This window comes from Serpula lacrymans (assembly GCF_000218685.1).
Source record: "Serpula lacrymans var. lacrymans S7.9 unplaced genomic scaffold SERLAscaffold_8, whole genome shotgun sequence".
NCBI lineage: Eukaryota > Fungi > Basidiomycota > Agaricomycetes > Boletales > Serpulaceae > Serpula > Serpula lacrymans.
Window position 1 is genome coordinate 539,856 of NW_006763297.1, and position 20,302 is coordinate 560,157.

The 20,302-nt window shown below is 46.7% G+C and overlaps 9 protein-coding genes across 9 annotated transcripts; 2 read left to right on the forward strand and 7 right to left on the reverse strand.

The window, feature by feature from the left end:
• Positions 1–2,593: 2,593 nt before the first annotated feature.
• Positions 2,594–3,159, reverse strand: SERLADRAFT_438848 (uncharacterized protein; the record flags this gene model as incomplete). Its single annotated transcript, XM_007319235.1, has 2 exons — positions 2,594–2,964; positions 3,018–3,159. 2 exons carry the CDS (start codon positions 3,157–3,159, stop codon positions 2,594–2,596), a joined length of 513 nt encoding a protein of 170 aa, XP_007319297.1.
• Positions 3,160–3,838: 679 nt separating this feature from the next.
• On the reverse strand, positions 3,839–4,273 carry SERLADRAFT_469559 (uncharacterized protein; the record flags this gene model as incomplete). The annotated part of the gene is made up of 1 exon (XM_007319236.1): positions 3,839–4,273. A coding segment is annotated over one exon (248 nt), but the record flags the coding sequence as incomplete, so codon positions are not given.
• Positions 4,274–5,019: 746 nt separating this feature from the next.
• SERLADRAFT_438849 (uncharacterized protein) lies at positions 5,020–6,384 on the reverse strand (the record flags this gene model as incomplete). Its single annotated transcript, XM_007319237.1, has 6 exons — positions 5,020–5,301; positions 5,354–5,632; positions 5,693–5,728; positions 5,781–5,789; positions 5,855–6,001; positions 6,088–6,384. The coding sequence occupies 6 exons, from the start codon at positions 6,382–6,384 to the stop codon at positions 5,020–5,022; spliced, it is 1,050 nt and encodes a 349-aa protein (XP_007319299.1).
• A 329-nt stretch (positions 6,385–6,713) lies between these two features.
• On the reverse strand, positions 6,714–7,802 carry SERLADRAFT_449904 (uncharacterized protein; the record flags this gene model as incomplete). Its single annotated transcript, XM_007319238.1, has 3 exons — positions 6,714–7,447; positions 7,499–7,561; positions 7,611–7,802. The coding sequence occupies 3 exons, from the start codon at positions 7,714–7,716 to the stop codon at positions 7,260–7,262; spliced, it is 357 nt and encodes a 118-aa protein (XP_007319300.1).
• A 1,976-nt stretch (positions 7,803–9,778) lies between these two features.
• On the forward strand, positions 9,779–10,807 carry SERLADRAFT_349485 (uncharacterized protein; the record flags this gene model as incomplete). Its single annotated transcript, XM_007319239.1, has 2 exons — positions 9,779–10,058; positions 10,140–10,807. Coding segments are annotated over 2 exons (948 nt in total), but the record flags the coding sequence as incomplete, so codon positions are not given.
• Positions 10,808–10,990: 183 nt separating this feature from the next.
• On the reverse strand, positions 10,991–12,370 carry SERLADRAFT_415994 (uncharacterized protein; the record flags this gene model as incomplete). Its single annotated transcript, XM_007319240.1, has 5 exons — positions 10,991–11,102; positions 11,178–11,284; positions 11,352–11,717; positions 11,775–11,862; positions 11,923–12,370. 5 exons carry the CDS (start codon positions 12,192–12,194, stop codon positions 10,991–10,993), a joined length of 945 nt encoding a protein of 314 aa, XP_007319302.1.
• A 118-nt stretch (positions 12,371–12,488) lies between these two features.
• SERLADRAFT_469563 (uncharacterized protein) lies at positions 12,489–14,054 on the reverse strand (the record flags this gene model as incomplete). The annotated part of the gene is made up of 6 exons (XM_007319241.1): positions 12,489–12,956; positions 13,010–13,110; positions 13,162–13,217; positions 13,270–13,573; positions 13,644–13,779; positions 13,848–14,054. The coding sequence occupies 6 exons, from the start codon at positions 13,902–13,904 to the stop codon at positions 12,594–12,596; spliced, it is 1,017 nt and encodes a 338-aa protein (XP_007319303.1).
• Positions 14,055–16,811: 2,757 nt separating this feature from the next.
• Positions 16,812–17,090, reverse strand: SERLADRAFT_349569 (uncharacterized protein; the record flags this gene model as incomplete). The annotated part of the gene is made up of 1 exon (XM_007319242.1): positions 16,812–17,090. One exon carries the CDS (start codon positions 17,088–17,090, stop codon positions 16,812–16,814), a length of 279 nt encoding a protein of 92 aa, XP_007319304.1.
• Positions 17,091–19,334: 2,244 nt separating this feature from the next.
• On the forward strand, positions 19,335–19,751 carry SERLADRAFT_438855 (uncharacterized protein; the record flags this gene model as incomplete). Its single annotated transcript, XM_007319243.1, has 1 exon — positions 19,335–19,751. One exon carries the CDS (start codon positions 19,335–19,337, stop codon positions 19,749–19,751), a length of 417 nt encoding a protein of 138 aa, XP_007319305.1.
• Positions 19,752–20,302: the final 551 nt, after the last annotated feature.

Sequence of the window (20,302 nt, forward strand, 5' to 3'; positions counted from 1 at the left end):
AGTGTCGGTTTGTCGGTAACAACACGTTGGAGAACATGAGGCTTGTGCGCATGCCAATGTCACGGGACTCGGCGCCTAATCCAGTTCTTTATTAAGAATATATAAGATAATATACAGACTTGCTTATTGCAGCAATGAGCCGGACGACTGGCGATCAAAAAACATGGGTGAACGGCTAAGAAGTGGCCAAAGACACTAGATTTCATTTGGGTTTTGAACACAACAGTAAGTTGTACCCTGGTGCACATGTCAATATTATGAGAAGTCGATAAGGGAGCTAACGGTGGTTGTTCATTGCGTGATCGAGATGAGCCTAATCCTGTATGGTAGACGGATAGCTTCTCGTAAAACGATGGAAATCGGGAATCCATCGGGCAAGTTAGCGTCTCTGGGAATGTCCACAGTAACATCCAACGGTGTACATCTTCTTATCAATGGTCACTGATGAACTGATTTACTGCGGGAACTCATGGAGTAACACCCATGGTGAAGTCATTAATTACGAGTCGAAGGCCAGTTCCACAAAAGAATATGGTACCGAACTCTACGTTTAATTTGCTGGGCCGGGCAAGCGCTGGTGCTTGTGCATACTATTATTGATGGCAGTCCTGTGGCAGAATTCTAAAGCACCTGCAGGCCTGCAGGCTAGTTGCGCTGTCGGTGTTGCTCAGTGAGGTGCAGTGCAAATTCTCCAGAATGTACAAGTTTCTGGGTCGGGTCAAAGGGCCGGCTCCAGAAGGCATGTTGTGTCAGAACCACTCCTTTTCTATGGACCAGGGACATAGTACGACAGCCACTTCATAAAAGACGGGTTCAATAGATGCTGTAAAGCTGCGGAAGGCTACGTGAATGACGACCTTGAGCCGCTGTGTTTGTCAAGGCCTGCATCAGTGGGGATTGCGCGAGACCTTGTAGGGATTACAGGGCTGTGGCTTGACACGCGGATAGCATCCGCTGCCCAAACACTGACGTTTAGGGTGATTCCACGGAAGGGAAATGAAAGCTCTATAAGCCTCTGTTCGTTACCAAAGCACTGTGCACGGTGAAGAACCTTGTGTTTTTCAGGGTAGCATTGAATGGATGATGTGTCCATTTGATGTCAGTAGACTCGTGTGTGATGCCCACAGAAATGAGTAGGATTTGATGCGGATGTGTCGGGATATATAGGTAAATGGCTGGGCCATTTCTCAGCGTGCGTTGGGGATATACACGTGTTCTTTCACCGAGGAATGGGAGGCTTAGAACATGCTTTGGAATTCGAAGCTCCTATGAAATATCGGGCAACCAGAATTGGCTAGTACCTGTAGGGGCTGGAACAAAGTACTCCATCCTGATCCAACGACACTGATTTTGTTCAGGATTTGGATATGGAATTACGACAATCGGATATCGTTGTGGATCAACCTATAAAGCACATGGAGGGCATACCAGATCAAAGATTGTTGTGTAAAATGCTTTGGGAGTGACTGAGGGAGGGAGCAGCTGCGGTTCGGTCATGTTTGAGTATATAGATTTATATACGGCCCGAGCGCTTTAACTTGCTGTAAAGTGGATAGAGACACGACACGACATTGTAAAGGTGAGAGCTGAGGTGTCTGCATGATTCCAGTGGTCTCTGGCTATTTTGAGAAGACATGGTTCTTTACTCGGGAGAGACACAGGGAGTACGGTTCGCGAATCCAGTGACCTGATTCATGAAGGCAGGCCTAGCTGCAGTAATCTGGTCAGTTGACGCAACAAGTGAAAAATGGTGACAAATTTTCACACTGGTATCACAGAGAAACATGCCGTATGATGAAAGACATTTTAGGGTGGGACCAAAAAGGGCGACGACGCACGAAGTGTATGGTAAAACTTGAAGAAGACCGCGTATGATGTTGACGTTGTGGTAAGTGGCCTTGAGTGGCATCAATAAGGTTTCTGGGCGCCAGTTTGATGCTCATGGTGGGAGGATAGCGCCTCTTCCCCCCTCAACTTGTGCGCCTAGCTGATGGGTGTCATATTGCAAATATCTTGAGCCTGTATGCAGCTGTAGTATGGGGTACGTCTGCTAGAAAAATTGCTATTCATACGCGTATACAATTTGAAGGAATAGCTTACTTATTCCTTTACAAATATCTACCATGTTATGTTCAAGCTGTTATTGCGTTTGCAACACTGTGCTTGGAGGATACTGCAAGTATTTGGCAGCGACCACTCGGAGGTTAGCTCTACTTGGTAGCGGGCGAAGGCTGTGCAATTGTATTTCCGCCCAGTCCGCGCCGCCCCAATACCATTTATGCAGTGGTTTATCTCTAAAACATATATAGATTTTGATAGAGCTCACATTGTCAGAGAAAATCAAAGGTACCATAGCCCATAGTCCACAATACAATGAGTGTTGTGATTTAGTCATACTACATCTACGTCAATGTGGAAGGGTATCATTACGACTTGAAAGAGACGTGATTAAGTGCAGGGAAGAGCCACATTGGCCACAAGAGTATGGTGTGTGCAAGCTCAAAAATCTATTTGCACAATGCAGGCATGTCAAAAGAAAAATATTTCCGGACCTAACACTGAACAGTTAGGGTGTACTGGCTACCATCCTACTTCAAGCTCCCTCTTCGGGGTTCGGAGGAACTCGAGGATAAGGATCGGCCACAGAATAGCGAGGAAGGTTTTCGTTGTATGAGGGCGCCGGAGTCAGAGGAATCTGCGACTCAGCCCTCGTCCCCACGCTCTGGGGCGCAGACCCACACCCCGTTTGAGTTGCGGACGGCTGGGATATGTCTGTCTCTGTCCCTCTGGATAAACGAAGAAATGTTGAGAGACGGTTAAGGGACTGTTCTGGTAGCGTCTGATTATGGTGTGAATTGTTATCCCGGCAATCGCAGGACGTACTTAAAATGTGGAAGAACCAATGGAGCCCCCTTCCTTCCTGTTCCCAGAAGCGGTAATAAAATAGTACAGAAAAAAAACAGTCTGTAGGGAAGTTGTCAGCAAACCGTAGGTCATCATTGCTAGATCTGGTTCACTTAAGCCTAGCACGATTCCAACAACCGTCTTCCACTGCACTTTCTCGGTGGCGTGAGCATCTGGAGTGGACGACAAACACTCGGACAATATGAGCACGGACGTTGAGCGTCCTAGTAAAGACTGGAGCACGGGCATACGCATATTGGGTGGAAAACGTCAGATAAATCATCTTTTTTAATTTTTTATATAGTCACCTGGGTGCCTACTCAGCCGCAATAAACCCAAGGAACTGGACAGGTACATAGTAAGTGGAAATTCATACTCAAGCACCATGGCATATCGGGGGATTGGGATGAGAGGGTCCATCTCAATATTCTCGTAAGGAACCTAAATGAATGGCTGTGCTATCTTGTCCTGAGAACTGTGAGCTTGGAGAGACCTGTGTGGCCCAAGCTTGGGTGGAGTGCAGATGCAGATACCAGTGCCAGTGGGTTAGGCTGTGGTTGATAGCCACCGAACGAGTTTAAAAGGAGATCATCGCTGAAATAGAACACTGCTTTCTGGGAAAGCTCACAATAGGGCACACATAACAACGGCTTAGATAAATTACTATCAAACTTCGGGTTGATAACCACTGATAAGACTTACTGCAAGAGCTGCGTGTTTAACAAAGAGGCTTATTCCTAAAAGCGTTCTTCGGGTGGGCAACGGGCGCATGTCCTGGGTCTTGTGTTGTGCCAGTGGAAACTCGGTTTAGCCGAACGCCAGACGTTGGCGCTAGAAAGCGAGCGCTATAAGGAAGACATCTCGATGGGAGATATCGCAGTTCTCTTAAATCTAGTCCGACACGCACGGCCTGCCGCCGTCAATAATCCCTTGGAATCGTTCCAGAAGTTGAGTTGATTGGCGGCCCTCAATCTGAAATACTGGGTACAATCTAGCCAATATCACGCCTGCCCGACTGCTGGGAGCTCGGCATAGCCTCTGAAACGATTCTGCCCCGTCTTGTCATGCAGGAAAGGTCCTTTCGCGAGGTAACAGGAATGTAGGCAATTATCTCCTTACAGTCATGCGAGTAAGAACTTCCCATTGAAGTCGTGCCAACTCCCAGGAAGAGCCGAACTGACGGGAGATAGTTGTTTTACAGTGACGCCAGCACCATCCGACGATGTCGGCCCACTCCAACGAGGACCCAGCTGGAGAACCACAATTGGTAGTGAAGGTAGTAAAGGGTTCGTCTCGTTGCTAAGACACCCACACGCGATGCAGTGGAAGGAGCCCCCTACATTTTGGCATTTCTCTTCAGAGTAAAATGCTCATCTAGGACATGAGACGTTTCATGGATTTTAATGCGAAAACTTGCTATGTTCAGCGGAGTAAATACACAGACGTCGAGATTTGCCGTAGATCTTCGCGCCAACAGTATACCGCCAGTTCTGTTTTCCGTGAACGTAATGTAATGCCGGAGCAGAAATACACTTCTTCGAAATCAGTCCCTCATGAGATCTCAGGGATCATCAGGATGAATGAATTATATCATGATGGAGGTCCACAAAGACGTCCAATACAGGTAACCTGTAATCCATCCTGAACCACTCTGAAAGCGGATCTTAACGCGGTGCTTCACTCAATAGCTGCGATTGAGCTTGCACAGTTGCCATCGAACCCGTGGAAGGTCATGAAAATATGATGGTGGGGGATAAATCAAGAGGGGTGATCCAAAAAAAATTCAAAGTGCTTTAGAGCGTGGCAGTGGCGTGGGGACAGGGATATTTTGAAGTATATGCAAGCCCGGCTCTGCAGGTTGCGCAAGTGCCGCACACGGAGTATAGCCACTCTTAGGCCGTTTGACTGCGCGGAGGCATTGTTGATGCTATGACTCCTGGGTATAGGCGATGTTGCGAAAGTTCAATGGAAGGATAGTAGGTTTATTGCAGGGGGTGGAGATGATATGTAAACATAGTGCTCGAAGACCAAGCGAAGACCACACATGAATCGAAGACAAAGGACCGCAGTTTTGTTCATTGACAAGCTATCATTGCTAAATCAACGGTTTAAAACTCAAACTCTGCGTTCCCTACGGAAGGCCCTTTCCCAAAGTGCGATTCGATCAAGGAGTGCGTTAACATTAGCTTCACTGAAAACGGATGGTGGGCAGCTGCCAGGCCTATACGCGTGTGAAGACCTGTGCCACACGATTTCATCTACACGAGTCAGGAATTGCATGGCATGTGTGATATTGCCAGCCACGTCGTCTTCCGAAAAAGCGGGGGCAAGCTGCGATTCGACATTCCTATACGAAGACAGAAACGACGATGGAATGGAAAGCTCCTTGAATAGAACCTAACCGAATATACTAAGCTTCTATAGTTCAGTTACTATCAGCCGCACTTACCGCAAGAGTTCGCTTGGCATCGTTCTCTGAAAGGCTCGCTATTTCTGGACCAAAAGGCGGCTCTGTAGGCGGAGAAGATATGATATCCGTAGAGCAACACGTGTCTTCTATTCTTTCATAGGGAGGTTGCATATCATGCGCTTGAGGAGGGTCTTTTGACAGGAGCGCCTGTAGCTTCTCATATTGCGCTCGTAGATCATCGGTCTCCGCTCTTGCAGCCAACAAAGCCTGATTTAAGGGTGTAAACTCCAGAGGTTTCGTTAACCAAGCAGGGTCGAGCTGTGCATGCTAGTGAGTAACTGCTGATGAGTGATGAAAGACGATGGATGCTCTACCTACATTACAGTTCACGGGATGGGTGTTTGATTCTGCGGCCTATGTTCACAAGAAGTTGGGAGGGTAACAACGAGAAGCGCGCATCACACACCTTCGGGAGCTGCTTTGAGCAAAAAGTGAACTAGACATGAGACGCTAAATTCATTGTATATGGTGAAAACTTACGAGGACTCCATGGACATCGGGTTGAGCGGTGGGGGGCAGATCAGCACAGGGAAACAGGCTCACGGATGGCTTTCCGGATAGCGCGACATCTGAGAGACGGGACAGCAATGGAGCCTCGAGCACTTCCAATGTAGGGTTGCTAGGACCCTGAGGATGTGATATCAGCTTATGCACTTCATCATTTGGATATTGTATTGGGGATAGAAGATGGATCGTAAAGAAGATAGACATACTACCAATGGCGTGGATGCTACCAGATTGAGATCCTGTGCAACCACGGGTTCTGTGATCTTACGAGATGTAGCCGTCGAGAGATTACGATTCTTGGTGGAGAAAAAAGAACGGATCTTCTCAAAGTCAAGTCTCCCATCAGAGTCTCTGAGATCGCGAGGATTTGACTGGGGAGAGCTGAGGCGAATGTCTTCCAGAATATCATCAGATGCGAGCAGATCGATCAGAGCTTCAAATGATTCATTGGGACCACGATCTAGGAATTGTTGATTGTGGGTATCATGTGTGCTATCCGTCATACAGTGACTTTTCAGCATATAAAAACAAATAGCTACCAATGTTCGGCGAGGGGAAGCGAAACGTCGAGGGTAAGTGCTTCCGTGAGAGCGGATCCATTTTGAGCCTCGCGCCGTGAGTTATATTTTGAAACTCAGCTTTGTTACATTTAATATTCGCTGTCTGTTCGGCGAACTTCGGCCTTGTGATGAAGCAGTCGCAGAGCTAAGGAGAACGATAGCCAGTGACGATATGGTAAAACAAGAAAGCCAATGAGATACAGAAAAGCATGTGATGACCGTTACGAGACGATGTATGAGAATCTAGTGTATAAATATGGACCTACACGTATTTATTAAGACGCGGCAACGTAGCCGATAGGCCTATAGTAGGTACATAGAATCTTATCAGGATAATGAGAATACATAAATTTGACAGATAAATATAATTGCCATTGGAGGAGGGTCCCACTAGGCTTGGACATTCTGGACGACTCTTCTCCATTAACACTGATTATCGACGATTGATGTACTCCGTCAGAGTGTCCCCTTACCATAAGGCTACAGTCGCAGAAGGAAACATTTTGACGGTGAGCGGATAAATTCTCTGCATCACAAGGTGGACGAACGTGTCAAACAGAAACAAGCGCCAGAGAACAGGGGAGAAAATGTGAAATTGCTAGTGTTTGATGCGACTGCGGAAGATGTCCTTGAGACTTACGTTACAATTGCACTCGATACCACGAAGGGTGAAACCCACGCCTTGATCTTGATATTACAGCACTCTTCTACGACCCGGAACTAATGGAAACTCGAGATCTTCCACTCAGCCGGTTATCACCCCATTATCCATCATCAATGGCCGCTGCATAAGGAACAAATCACATTGAGGGTCCACATCAGTATCTGCGCAAGGTGGTCTGCCCGGTCAATGGTCGATGTTGGGGTGGAAAGAAAGGGGGTGTGTGTTCGTCCCGTCGCTTTCTCAACGTGCATCTGAGTTCTTCCATCATCGGCAGCCGCGCCAATAGCGACTCTGCTCTCGTAAACCATTGAGCGCGAAGCCTTGTATACCATTCTGGTATAACTTCCCTGGCCAATGAATGTGTCGTTATGCAACCAAGTACAAAGAACGTACCAAATATACAGACAAAGCCCCTGGCTCGTAGGTGCAGATAGTATAGGACAAGCGAAAGAGCGGCTGGAAGGGGATTTAGAAACGTAGTTGTCCACAACGGTGTAAGACTCACCTAATCCGAGTAAGATGGCAATGATGGCTGACCATCGTATCGGCCTGCTGGAATGGGCGGACACAGCAGATGTCAAGTGGTCTGGGGGAGATGAAAGTATAGACATTACAAGATAAAGGAGAAATGGAAAGGAAAGGGGACTTGAGGAGTTATTTTATAGAGCATCGCAAATCCAGTCAGCATTGTTCCATGCACGCCTGAAAAGAATGGGCTCTTGGACGACAAGTTCCGATCCGCCGAATGATTCGAGATGACTGTTCATCGACCTTCCAACCGTTTTGTCTGGGGCATTTACATCCAAAGCAAGGAATACTTACCGTAGTGATGGTGACGTTATATTTTCAGCCTTCGTAGTATGGCGTGTACGATCATATAGAAAGAAGAGCGAGAGTGAAAATGCGCCAAGACAGCACTCATTGTATTCCACAGTCAACGAGAATAGCATCGGAGAGCTGCAGCGCTTATGACATTATGTCCCAGCCCTGTTGGTGCACTGGTAATGGGGGTGTTCCGGGGTGAGACGACTAAACAGCGCATGAACGTGTGCTTCCCTGAGTAGAAGGAATATACAGTCCAGAAAACGAGTACCTGTGTTAGAAATGGAACAGCACAGCAGCGTCAGATCTGTCAAAATAAATTCATAGAAGAACAATCCAATACAAGATTGGAAGGACAAAGTATGAAGGTGGGCCACATCTACGTCAACAGGAGTGCCTAGAAGTCAATGGTTCAGTACACTCCAATGCTGTGGGGATGTGAGAGTATCGCGGACCTGGGGGAAAACCACAATCACAAATAAGTCACTTTCCAAAAATGGGGGTGATAGGCTCGAGGAGTCCGGAAACATACAGTAGAGAAAAAGTCAACAGTCCATCGGAGTTACTGATTATTTATTAACTATTTGGATTCGAGCTCTTTGTGATATTCCGCATTTTGAGGGCTTCACCTGATGAGTTTTGCGTGCATATAAATACAGATCAGGGCAAGGCTAAAATAACCCCGGGCCTGGCCATTTTCATCAACTGCATCACCACAGAAATCCTCGGAGAGCTCGTTTCAACTTAGGCTCGGACGTATTTGAGTCTGCTTTGGGTGACCTTTTGCATCAATAGGGGGATTAGAGGCCAGATACAGCGTCAAAGCCGCGCTGTGGTGGATGGCTAGTTGAAGTAAGAGTAAGGACTAGCTAACCGTTGACTTGCCAGTGGAACCTCTTGACTGACCATATAGAGACAGTGTGGCGCCGACCTTAGAGCCGCTCTATCATGATCCTCAGCAAGTTCAGTGAAATCCTTCCTACGATATGTACTAGTACTTGGGTTGCGCAAGGAAAAATGAATAACTCGCTACTAAACTGTGGTATCAAACAGGGTGTCTGCTGATGCGTCGAAGGATTCTGTTTCTGGCTGCCCAGCCATAGCGCTCATTTGCCCGGGCCATCACACGATCTGGAGGCTAACAGGTAAGCAATGTTACACTATCAAACTATGCAGCGCCGCCACCCATCCACTACGCTCGAAAATCCGAATCAGACATCCATTCGTCGCCGGTCAACTCAAAGAAAACTTCCATCATCGAGGTCTGCTGATGGTCTCTCTTCTGACACCACCGAATCGGAGAACAACCATCCAGCTCTCCAGGAACGAGATGACATAGATATCCGCGGGACAGAAAATGTAACTACCATCAGACTGGTGACCGCAGAACATACAGCTTCCTCTCCCGAGGGAGGAGTTGTTCAGGCATTCCACGATCATTTCCCTCGCGCGATATCGGCACGATTCGGAGGGTCAATCGAGTCTTCTTCCTCACACAAACCAGCCTCAGTTGTTCCAGAACAGTACATCAGCGCACCGCCCACCACATCAGTTAATTTGCACTCGGACCCAGCCCCATTTGTCACAGGCCACAGGTTCTATTCACCTCGTCTGCCAACCCCTGATTACACAACTCCTTCGAAGAAAAAATATTCCACTGGTTCACTTTTCTCCCGGGCACTTAGTTTCTTCCCATTTGACCGAATTCAACCACCATCATCGCTTTCGGAAGTGTTAACCGGTCCTTTGTCCAAGATAGGGCGTAAAACGAAACGTTCATTCTTATCCACAGATCGTCATCTCTCCAACTCTGGGTCCAGCCACCCAAAAGGCGTATTCGCCGCCTCTGTACATCACGCAATTATTCCCTCCCTCAGCACTACCCACAAATTCACGCACAAATGGCCACGTCTACAGTCTGTACGATCGCTCTCCACAAGTCAGCGCTATACTGCTAAAGAAAATCAATCTGGCAGGGCTGTTGCACTCGCGCTTGAAGGAGGCTATGGACTTGGCGTCGAGCGAATCAAACGCTGGACAATTCATAAATGGTTTCTCCTTCTCTCCGTGATCATTGTCCTCGCCTACGGCATAACTGGCCTTATCCTCGCGATCATCACCTGGTTTAGAGGTAAGCCTTTCCCTTCTCCGTCCTGTCTGATCCTGATTCCGGACCATCAACTATACTAACACCACTTTCCCACCGATACAGCCTGGCAACACGCCGACGTAACCTACGTCGCAGACTACGACATCCTTGTTCTCCTCACACTTGCAGGGTGCATCCTCGTGCTCTCCGCTGTGGTCGGTCTCTCAGGCACTCTCCTGAACTCTCGCCCCATCCTCGCTATCTACGCCCTCCTCCTTTGGCCCGCCCTGATAGCACTCCTTGCGGTTGGGTATGCTGCATACAAACGCGCCACCTTCGCCCTCGATCGCAAGCTCGATCTCGCATGGAGCCAGTACTATACCCCCTACGGCCGACTGCTCATTCAAGAGTCCTTGGGTTGCTGCGGATATTACAGTCCCCTGCACGATGCCTCCCCCAGTGCACGGTGCTACTCTCGCACGTCCCTTCCGGGGTGCAAAGGAAAGCTGTATCGTTTCGAGCGAATGCAGTTGGCAACGATCTGGTCTGCCACTTTTTCGCTCGTTCCGTTGCACATTCTCGCGATTGTTGTGGCGTTGCTGTGCGCTAATCATGTCACGAGAAGGTTTGGAAAAGGCATATTGCCCAGAGCTTACTGGCTTCGCATGGCGGATGTGAGGGAAGAAGCTGAGAAATTTTTCAAGGCTGGGCTCATTGCCCGACCTGTGATGGCAGAGAGAGCGCCCGCAAACGCCAGCATGACAAGAGATAAGATACGTATGACATTGTAATTCCAGCCAATCTGGGGGAGAGTAGACAAATGCGACCACTAATTAAAGCTGAAAGAGGTATAGCTGATATGGCACGAGGTCGGAGGTAAGTATATTAAGATCATGAAGTCCATATGAATCCATATGATTACACAGGTACAAAATCAACATACGCTTCTTTCGGTCATGTGGTGCGGCACATTTTTAATCATCGCCAGCACCGTGTTGGTTCATTGCCTCCTCACACCAGTCCCAAACCTTCTTCCGCAGCGCATCATCATTTGCTTTTGGATGCGGGAGATTATCCGTGAATTGTCTGTACAACAAGGACATCAGCGTCAAGTACCCTTATTTTCAATTTTGAGGTTACAAGTTCAAAATGGGGATTCACGCAAGTGGAACAAGGAACATCCCGCTCTTGTCCGCGGTGATAGTTGGGCTTGTACCAGCATATAGCTGAGTAAGAGCACCATATTCAACAGGCTTGAATACGATTCGCTAAACAAGCATGCCATGACCATCAACTGTTAGCAAAAATATCAATGGTCTATGTTTGCAGACATACGTTCAGCACCCAGACGATAGGACCAGGAATTCCCATGTGCCTAATCAAATCACTCTGGACGGGCCCTGGATGCGGAGCGAAGCTCCAAATGTCTTTGTACCGCATCGCTAGTTCCCTCGTCCATAGAATCCCGCCCAGCTTTCCATGGCCATAACAAGCTGATGGCGAAGCAGGGTTTTCACCCGCGCCCACCGTAGAGTCACTGAAAGGAATGGGCTCTCCTTTTTTCGGAGCTTGACCCGCACCGGATGAAGAAGTGTTGATGATACGGACATCACCCGGGGAAGAAATGGCGGCTGTGTTTCGGAGAACTGGGATAAGGTGATGTGTAAATATGAATGGGCCTAGCACGTTTGTGGCCCATTGCTATAGGGACACGAGGAAAACATGAGGAGGTGAAGGTAGTGAAAAGCATGCACTTACGAGTTCGTACCCATCAGGAGACCGAGAGCCTTTGGGAACGCCCATGATGCCGGCATTATTAAACAGAAGGTGGAGGCGGGACTCTCTCCTGCACTCGACACCGCATCAATGAAGGAAAGCTCCAAAAGAAAGATAATGAAATCATTACTGTCTGAATTGGAGAGCTGCGGCTTTGGCCTTCTTAGCCTCCGAAAGATCGAGTTGGAGATACTCGACCAACCCTCGTTTCGTTTCCGGCCGGGTCTCTTGCAATTCCTTGATGGCTTGTTTCGCCTTGTCCAGTGAACGTGCTGCTACATACACCTTGGCGCCTTTGGACAGCAAGACAGAAACGGTCTGCTTTCCGATGCCACTGTTTCCACCAGTAACGATCGCTATTTTCCCCGTGAGATCAGGAATATCGTTCTGCGAGAAGGACATGGTTTTGTTGGAGAGATGAAGAGGAGGATGTTTGGATGTAAGAGATGCGACGAATGTGAATTCATATATAGCCTGGGCGTTGTGCGCAGTCTCCGACACGGTATGCCATGATGTTCGGGTAACCCATGTTCTTGTAGTTAAAGTGCTGCTTTCCCCGCCCCGCGTCGGGAAATTAACAAGTTGCCGGCGGTGGAGGCAAATGTGCGGCACAGCCACGCAACATCGGACCTGCAAAATTGAACGATCGCTGGGCTCATGTCATTGCATCTTACTCATGGTTTCCACACAAGTTGCAAGGTTCAAGTATATCCTTTGTCACCAGGAAAAAACATGAGTATGTGTGAAGAAAAGTCAGTCGTAATTCCGAACAATCTAATACTAAACACAGTATATATCGCACTAATCATCGTCGAAACCTTCTTCTTCCTCTGCAATCAGTTTTTCAACCTCCAGCGCAGCCATACAACCACTTCCTGCACTTGTGATCGCTTGCCTGTACCTCTTGTCCTGTACATCTCCAGCGGCGAACACGCCCTTAACACTCGTCTGAGTCGTCCCCGGCACGGTGATAATGTAGCCATCTGGATCTGTCTGTAACTGATTCCGAACAAGGCCAGTCGCGGGTTCGTGTCCAATGGCGTAGAACAATCCACGCACAGGAAGGTCTTTCTCCTCGCCTGTCAGGATATTCTTGATTCGGAGGTTGTTCAAAAGATCGCCGTCACCCTGACATTCAGTCGCAACAGTGTTCCACAGGATGGTCTGGCATTTATGATAAGAAATGTACATGTGAACAAGTGCTGGAAACTACTCACAACCTTGGGATGGTTCATCAAGCGTTTAGCCATAATTTTAGATGCCCGAAGTTCACCTCGACGAACGAGCACATAAACTTGAGATCCGTACTTTGTCAAATCTTGTGGACGTTTAGCTAATGGGTTTAGATTAGGTTGAAGAATACACCCACATGTAGCTTCCTCTGCCGCGGAGTCACCGCCTCCAATGACAGCAAGGGGCTTATTCCTACAGTAACGTGGGTCAACCTCGACCGACCTTCCGGACAAATATCATTTACCTGAATATGGGAACTGCTCCATCACACACCGCACAAGCACTAATCCCACTCTGCCAATATGTCTCTTCGCCTTTGAGGCCTAACCGCTTTGCACTGGCACCTGTTGCTATGATGATTGTGTCTGCGGTCTCGGGCTCACTTTCCTCCGAGTACTCCCGCCAGTACCGGAATGGACGTGCAGATAGATCGATCTTTGCGACCGTCTCGGTGATGATGTTGGTGCCAAAACGAATGGATTGTTCACGGAACTTGTCCATCAATTCTGGACCGAGGATACCGGATGGGAATCCGGGGAAGTTCTCGACTGTAGAAATAGATCGCAGAAAGAGTGTGAAAATGGAGGTTGGTAAACTAAAATTAGATGCGCTACCTACCATCTGTTGTGGTCGTGAGCTGTCCTCCTGCAGCAAAACCGTTCGCCATGAAGCCTTCGAAAAGTACAGGGTTGAGGTTGGCACGTGCGAGATATATGGCAGCAGTATGACCAGCAGGTCCTGATCCTATGATTACCTAGAACCATGAAAGCAGTCGCAGCTGAAAAAACGCTTCAATTGTGAACGTGAGATGACGATACGCACAACTTTCGAATGCATCTTCGAGCTCTGTGGTACTGCTCCGTTAGTGACTGGTGGCATTACTGGCTCTATATGAAGGGTATGTTGTTTAGATGAATGTATAGATGCTGTTGCAGCGATGGGAGAAAATGCCCTCAGGGCTCTGAGAGCTGGGAAACGAGAAGACAGCTTTGCAGACAGGAAGTGCAGATTTTTGAATCAGCAAATGCTGATTCTGCGAAACTGGCGAATTAGTCACGTGATAGCATTGGTGATATGCGACTCAGATTCTTGGTCACAAACCTTTCCTCATGATTACTCACATTCAGCGATTTGAAATGTGCATTACTGTGCAATACAGACTCATATTGTACAGTGAACCTCAGCTTTCGTTCCATTGCGAAGACGCGATCGCTGTTTTAAGGTAGAGAGCAGACAACACCAGACACCCGGACTAACTTCAGTTATTGCCGCTGTTCGTGAAATTGTGCCTTTTAAAGTAGTGTACTATCTGCAAATCACTCTCACAGCGTACTGTCTCTTGAGGCTACTCACTGTTAACTGTATTCCAACGACGTGGTAAGTCACCGTTCCTATTGCTCTTTTTCTGAATCATGACGCTTTTCTAATATGACTCAATCTCTTGGACGATGGTTTATAGCATATATAATATTTTTTTTACGGCTAAACGGATGAGCTAGGTCAACCTTTTCATTATCAGTACAGATCTGGTCGCACATTAGGACGACCTCCTGATACCGAACATAGCGCAAATAACTACTGGCAGTGAATTAATCCTCCGTCCCACACCTCAGATGATCATAAGCTCACTGACACTGGCGGCCTCTTGAACTGATACATAGCAAACACAGTTCATAGCTTTCGAATTCGCATATCCAGGAGTGTCGCCCGTTGCGTAGGTGCATATGAATTCCGATCGGTACTGAAGGTCAAGGTTCGCATCACGGACGATGGCAGATTGTTCAGTCGCTCAGCAAATTCAAGTAAATCCAAGTTATTCGATGTTGCGTGTTGAGTCAACTGCAGAATGAAGGCTTTGACTTCTGATGTCAGTGGAAGTATTCAGTCCGTTCCTGACTTTAGTATGGATCCACTGTTAATAGATTGTCTGATAGGGTCATCAGTGCAGTGTCTCGGTCCTTCTGTAATAGGCCCAAGTTCAGTTGGGGTTTTGTTTGCGATGTTTATAAACGCACCGTTGTAAAGCCTCAAAACAGACAGGATCTCATTGGTAACGGTGATATAACACGGACTTGCAGGCAGTGATAATATTCCGTGCAAAAACAGAGTATATGTTTATCTGAAAGTGCCTATACCTCTCAGCCAGTTTTTCACAGTGATTAATGTGATTCTTTCCTGTAGCCAACGAACTGGGTGATATGCACTAGAAGTACCATTTATCGCAGCGAGTCATCCAAGTGATCAACGTGTTAGCTTGCCGTACAGCATCAATATAACACCCATGCAAGCTATATATAACGTGATGTTGAGGTGGTGAGCCCAACATGGAACACTCAGCGCCCGGTCAGCCCAAATTCAAGTCACGATTGTTGTTTTTGCCCGTTATCCTCTCACTTTCTTGTATTTCTCGTCAAAGCTCACCTCCTGATTTGATTCAATAATCACAGCGTTAACCAACCCTACTGCCCCTCCTAGGAGACAGAACCAGATGAATTTGTTTCCCCTCCACCTTCAAAACAATGTCATTATTACTCAAACTCACAGCCAGGCACCCGCTCTACTAGCTCTCAAGGAATAGCAATAACCACATCCACTGGTAGTGTTAATTATCTAGCAAGTAATAAACTCAGACTTCGAGAGAAGGTCTCTAAGATTCAAAAGAATGTACCTAGCAAGTAATAAACTGAAAAGGGACATAAGCTAAGTACCCGTAAGTGACAAAACTGGATGAACCCAGTCTCTGCTAAAGCAGTGATTGTTCTCCATGGAGTCACCATTGTTCTCCTAGGAGTCATTATACTGTAGCGAGGAGCACCTCTGACTATAACTAGTATGGGGGTTTAGTATAGAAATACCTCAGTTGTTTCTATAGCCTCTCGGGCAGCGGCTGAGGTATGTTACATTACATTTATTAGAGATCACCTTAAACTAACATCTATTGTAGTTTCACTTAGGTAAATAATAAAGTCGTTTCTATAGCCTCTTGGGCAGCGGCTGAGTTTCACTTAGATTTATTAGGTTATGAGCCCAAGTGGCGAAAAAGCTACGCAGGAAATAATTCTCATTTGAAACGGCAACCTCAAAACCATAACCACAGCACACGATACATCCGCATGTCCAGTTCTCACTGGACCCAACAATTGCCAGATATGGAAACTCCGGATCATCTCAAAGCTACATCAGGAAAAAGTTCTCCGAGTTGTTACTGGAGAGGAGCTTAAGCCCTCACCAGGAAAGCCCTCACCAGGAAAGTTCACTTCTTCAGAGGATCCTGAAATCACCTGGATACTTAAGGATGAGAAGGCACATGGAATCATCCAGGACCACATCTCTGATGCCCTCCTAATAAGGACTGGAGACCTCACCAGCTCCAAGGAGTTATTTGACAAACTTGTTTCACTCCATCAGACGTCCAACATTGCCTCAGCCTTCTATTCATTCCAGCAACTCACCAAATTGTCCTGGGATGGGACATCACCTATCCAGGACCACATTGTGAAAATCCGGACAATTGATTCACACCTCTCCGGAATGAAACTAGGAGTTGATACCAAACTCATGGCCTTCACTCTTCTCCAATCTCTCCCATGCACTCCTGAATGGCAAATATTTCAGTCATCGGTAGTCAACACGATTGAAGAAAATAAACTTACCTTTGATGCAGTTGAGATCCGGATCACTGCAGAAGTTGCATGACAGGGGCAATACCTCTGTGGAGACGTTCCGAGAGCAGTGGGAGCACCTGATCAGCTAAGACACCCTCCACAACAGTCTGTACTAATAAATCTAAGTGAAACTCAGCCACTTGCTTTCCATGTGTGAGCCAATCATTATGGCTTTGCGCCCCTTGGAGTAAAACTTCCCTTGCCTTTTGTCTTTCGGAATCAAGGCATATGCTTGGCATCTGAAAGGGCAAAACAAAGTTGGATCAACTCTCCTTTTAAACAGTATTTCATATGGGGTCTTTCCATGGAGTCCTGATGCTGGGCTGCGTGCTGTGATATATGCAGCTGTTTGCATGGCATCTACCCAAAATGACTTTGGGAGCTTGGAATCATGGAGCATAGTGGTTGCTCATGTAGCCAATGTCTGATTCATGCGTTCTGCAATGCCATTTTGTTCCGGAATATCTGCAGCTGTAGTTTTTTGGATGACACCATCTTCTCGGAGTTGAATTTTGAATGCATTGCCAGTATATTCTCCTCCCCCATTGCTCTGGAGGAATTCGGTGTACAGTGGAGTGAAGTTTTCTTCTCCCAAATGAGTCCAGAAGAATGTTTGGACATCTTCTTTCCATTGCTTGTATCGTTCCAGTGCTTCACTTTTATGTTTTAGGAAATATATCCATGGAAATTTGGAGAAATCATCTACAATGATAATCCAGTACCGGAAATCCTCCCTGGAGGTTGGTTTGATTGGTCCTCCAACATCTGTGTGCACAATTTGTATGGGGCGCTTGGCTCGGTTTCCTCTAGTGAACTTGAAAGGTGATTTCTTCATCTTTCCTAAAGCACAAGGTTCACAAAACTCCGGGGTTCTGGTAAGGGTGTCTATGTCCTGGAGCTGTCCTTTTGTAACCATTCGTTGCAAGTGGTCCATTCCAATGTGTCCCATTCTTTTGTGCAATAAATTTACATCTACTGCTGCAAAAGCTGACTCCGGGTTGATTTCAGGTTTTGCTTGGATGTGATAACGTCCTCACTTGTGTAAGGCAGTGAGGATAAGTTCCTTCTTTTTCCGAACTTCACAAGCATTTGACCCTGCTGGAAAAAGTGTTAATAACCCCGTTTTAGACAATTTGTGGACAGAGACAAGTGCTAAAGTGAAGTTTGGCACAAGTAAAATATTTGACAGTGCAATATTGTAGTCCCTTTTGCCAACAGTTGCTTGTAGGATTACTGTTCCAATTCCAATGGCATTTACAGAGGGTTCATCCCCAAAACTGATTGTCCTCGGAGGATGCAGAACATGGTATGTTCCTGGCTCAAACCAGAAGCGGTGAGGGACCATGTGGGATGTTGCTCCGGAGTCAACAATGATTGTTGTTTTGGTCTTAACAGGTTCCGACACAAGGTAAGCTTGAATGTGTTTAGCAAGGGGCTTGGAAATATGTACATGTTCCAATGCAATATGACTCTGTTCCTCCTTGGAGTCAGATCCAGATGATTGCTCCACCATATTTGCCTTTTCCTTCTCTTTTACTTTATCCTTGTGTTTCTCCTTTCCCTTCTTCTTTTGACCTTTTCCAGCTGATTGAAATGTTTGACACCCCGAGGTGTTGTGTGATTTGACTTTGTGGAAGTCACACCACTTCTCCTTGGACTTGAGTGCTGATTTGGAACCCCCAGGGGCCTTTCCTGACTGTCATGCAACTTCTGCAGTGATCCGGATCTCAACTGCATCAAAGGTAAGTTTATTTTCTTCAATTGTGTTGATTACTGATGACTGAAATATTTGCCATTCAGGAGTGCATGGGAGAGATTGGAGAAGAGTGAAGGCCATGAGTTTGGTATCAACTCCTAGTTTCATTCCGGAGAGGTGTGAATCAATTGTCCGGATTTTCACAATGTGGTCCTGGATAGGTGATGTCCCATCCCAGGACAATTTGGTGAGTTGCTGGAATGAATAGAAGGCCGAGGCAATGTTGGACGTCTGATGGAGTGAAACAAGTTTGTCAAATAACTCCTTGGAGCTGGTGAGGTCTCCAGTCCTCATTAGGAGGGCATCAGAGATGTGGTCCTGGATGATTCCATGTGCCTTCTCATCCTTAAGTATCCAGGTGATTTCAGGATCCTCTGAAGAAGTGGGCTTTCCTGATGAGGGCTTAAGCTCCTCTCTAGTAACAACTCGGAGAACTTTTTCCGGATGTAGCTTTGAGATGATCCGGAGTTTCCATATTTGAAAATTGTTGGGTCCAGTGAGAACTGGACATGCGGATGTATCGTGTGCTGTGGTCATGATTCCGAGGTTGCCGTTTTAAATGAGAATTATTTTCTGCGTAGCTTTTTTGCCACCAGGGCTTATAACCTAATAAATCTAAGTGAAACTCAGCCGCTGCCCGAGAGGCTATAGAAATGACTTTATTATTTACCTAAGTGAAACTACAATAGATGTTAGTTTAAGGTGATCTCTAATAAGTGTAATGTAACATACCTCAGCCACTGCCCGAGAGGCTATAGAAACAACTGAGGTATTTCTATACTAAACCCCCTACTACTTATAGTCAGAGGTGCTCCTCGCTACAGTATAATGACTCCTAGGAGAACAATGGTGACTCCATAGAGTGATGGCTATACACCATGGAGAACAATGGCTGCTTTGGCAGAGACCGGGTTTATCCGGTTTTGTCATCTACAACCAAGACCCGAACACTGGCCATCTTCAGAACGGAAACCCAAAGTAGAGTCACAGTCAGTGGGAGGACAGCCCCTCAACATACAGTCAGCTGATGTGGAAAAAGTCCAAATACAGCTAGACAGCCAGTCCATTGGATCAGCTTCTGGAAGGCATACAATACTTCCAAGGAGCCATCCAACACCTCCAAGGAGTCATTCAACACCTTCAGGAGTGAGTGGGGCAACACACACACAAATGCATCTACTCCCTGGAGTACCTGCACAAGTTCCTAAAAAAGCAGTCATGCCTGCTGAAGTCCTAGGAGTATGCAAAAGTAGTTGCCAGACTTGTCTCCTGCAGACAAAAACCGAGATTATCAAAGGGCTCTAAATGAGGAACAGTCTTGAAAAGAGCAGCATAACAACTCCATGGAGAAACCTAACACTCCTGAGGTTCATGAAGAAACATCTGATACAGAGAAGACATTCTTTGCTGGAATAGCAAGTACTGGTCCATCTAACACAGACCTTCCAAGGACACTAAAGAAAGCCTTATCACGCCCAGATGGAGAATTATGGAAGTCTGTCTTGGAGGAGGAACTCCTAAGTCTCAATACTAATGCAGTGTATGACACTGTTCCACTTCCGAAGGGAGTGAAACCTATCATATCAAAACCTGTGTTCCGGATCAAGTTTGATCAAAACAGAAAAGTTGAGAGATACAAACTCCGGATTGTTGCATGAGGTTTTACTCAAAGGGAGGGGATTGATTACCAGGAATTTTTTGCTCTAGTTGCAAACTTAGAGTCAATCCAAATTATTCTAGCCCTGGCAGCAAAGTACAACCTAGAATTTGATCAAATAGACGTATCCACAGCTTATCTCAATGGAGAACTTGAAGAAGAACTGTACATGCTTCCTCCAGGGGGTGTTTCTATCTAA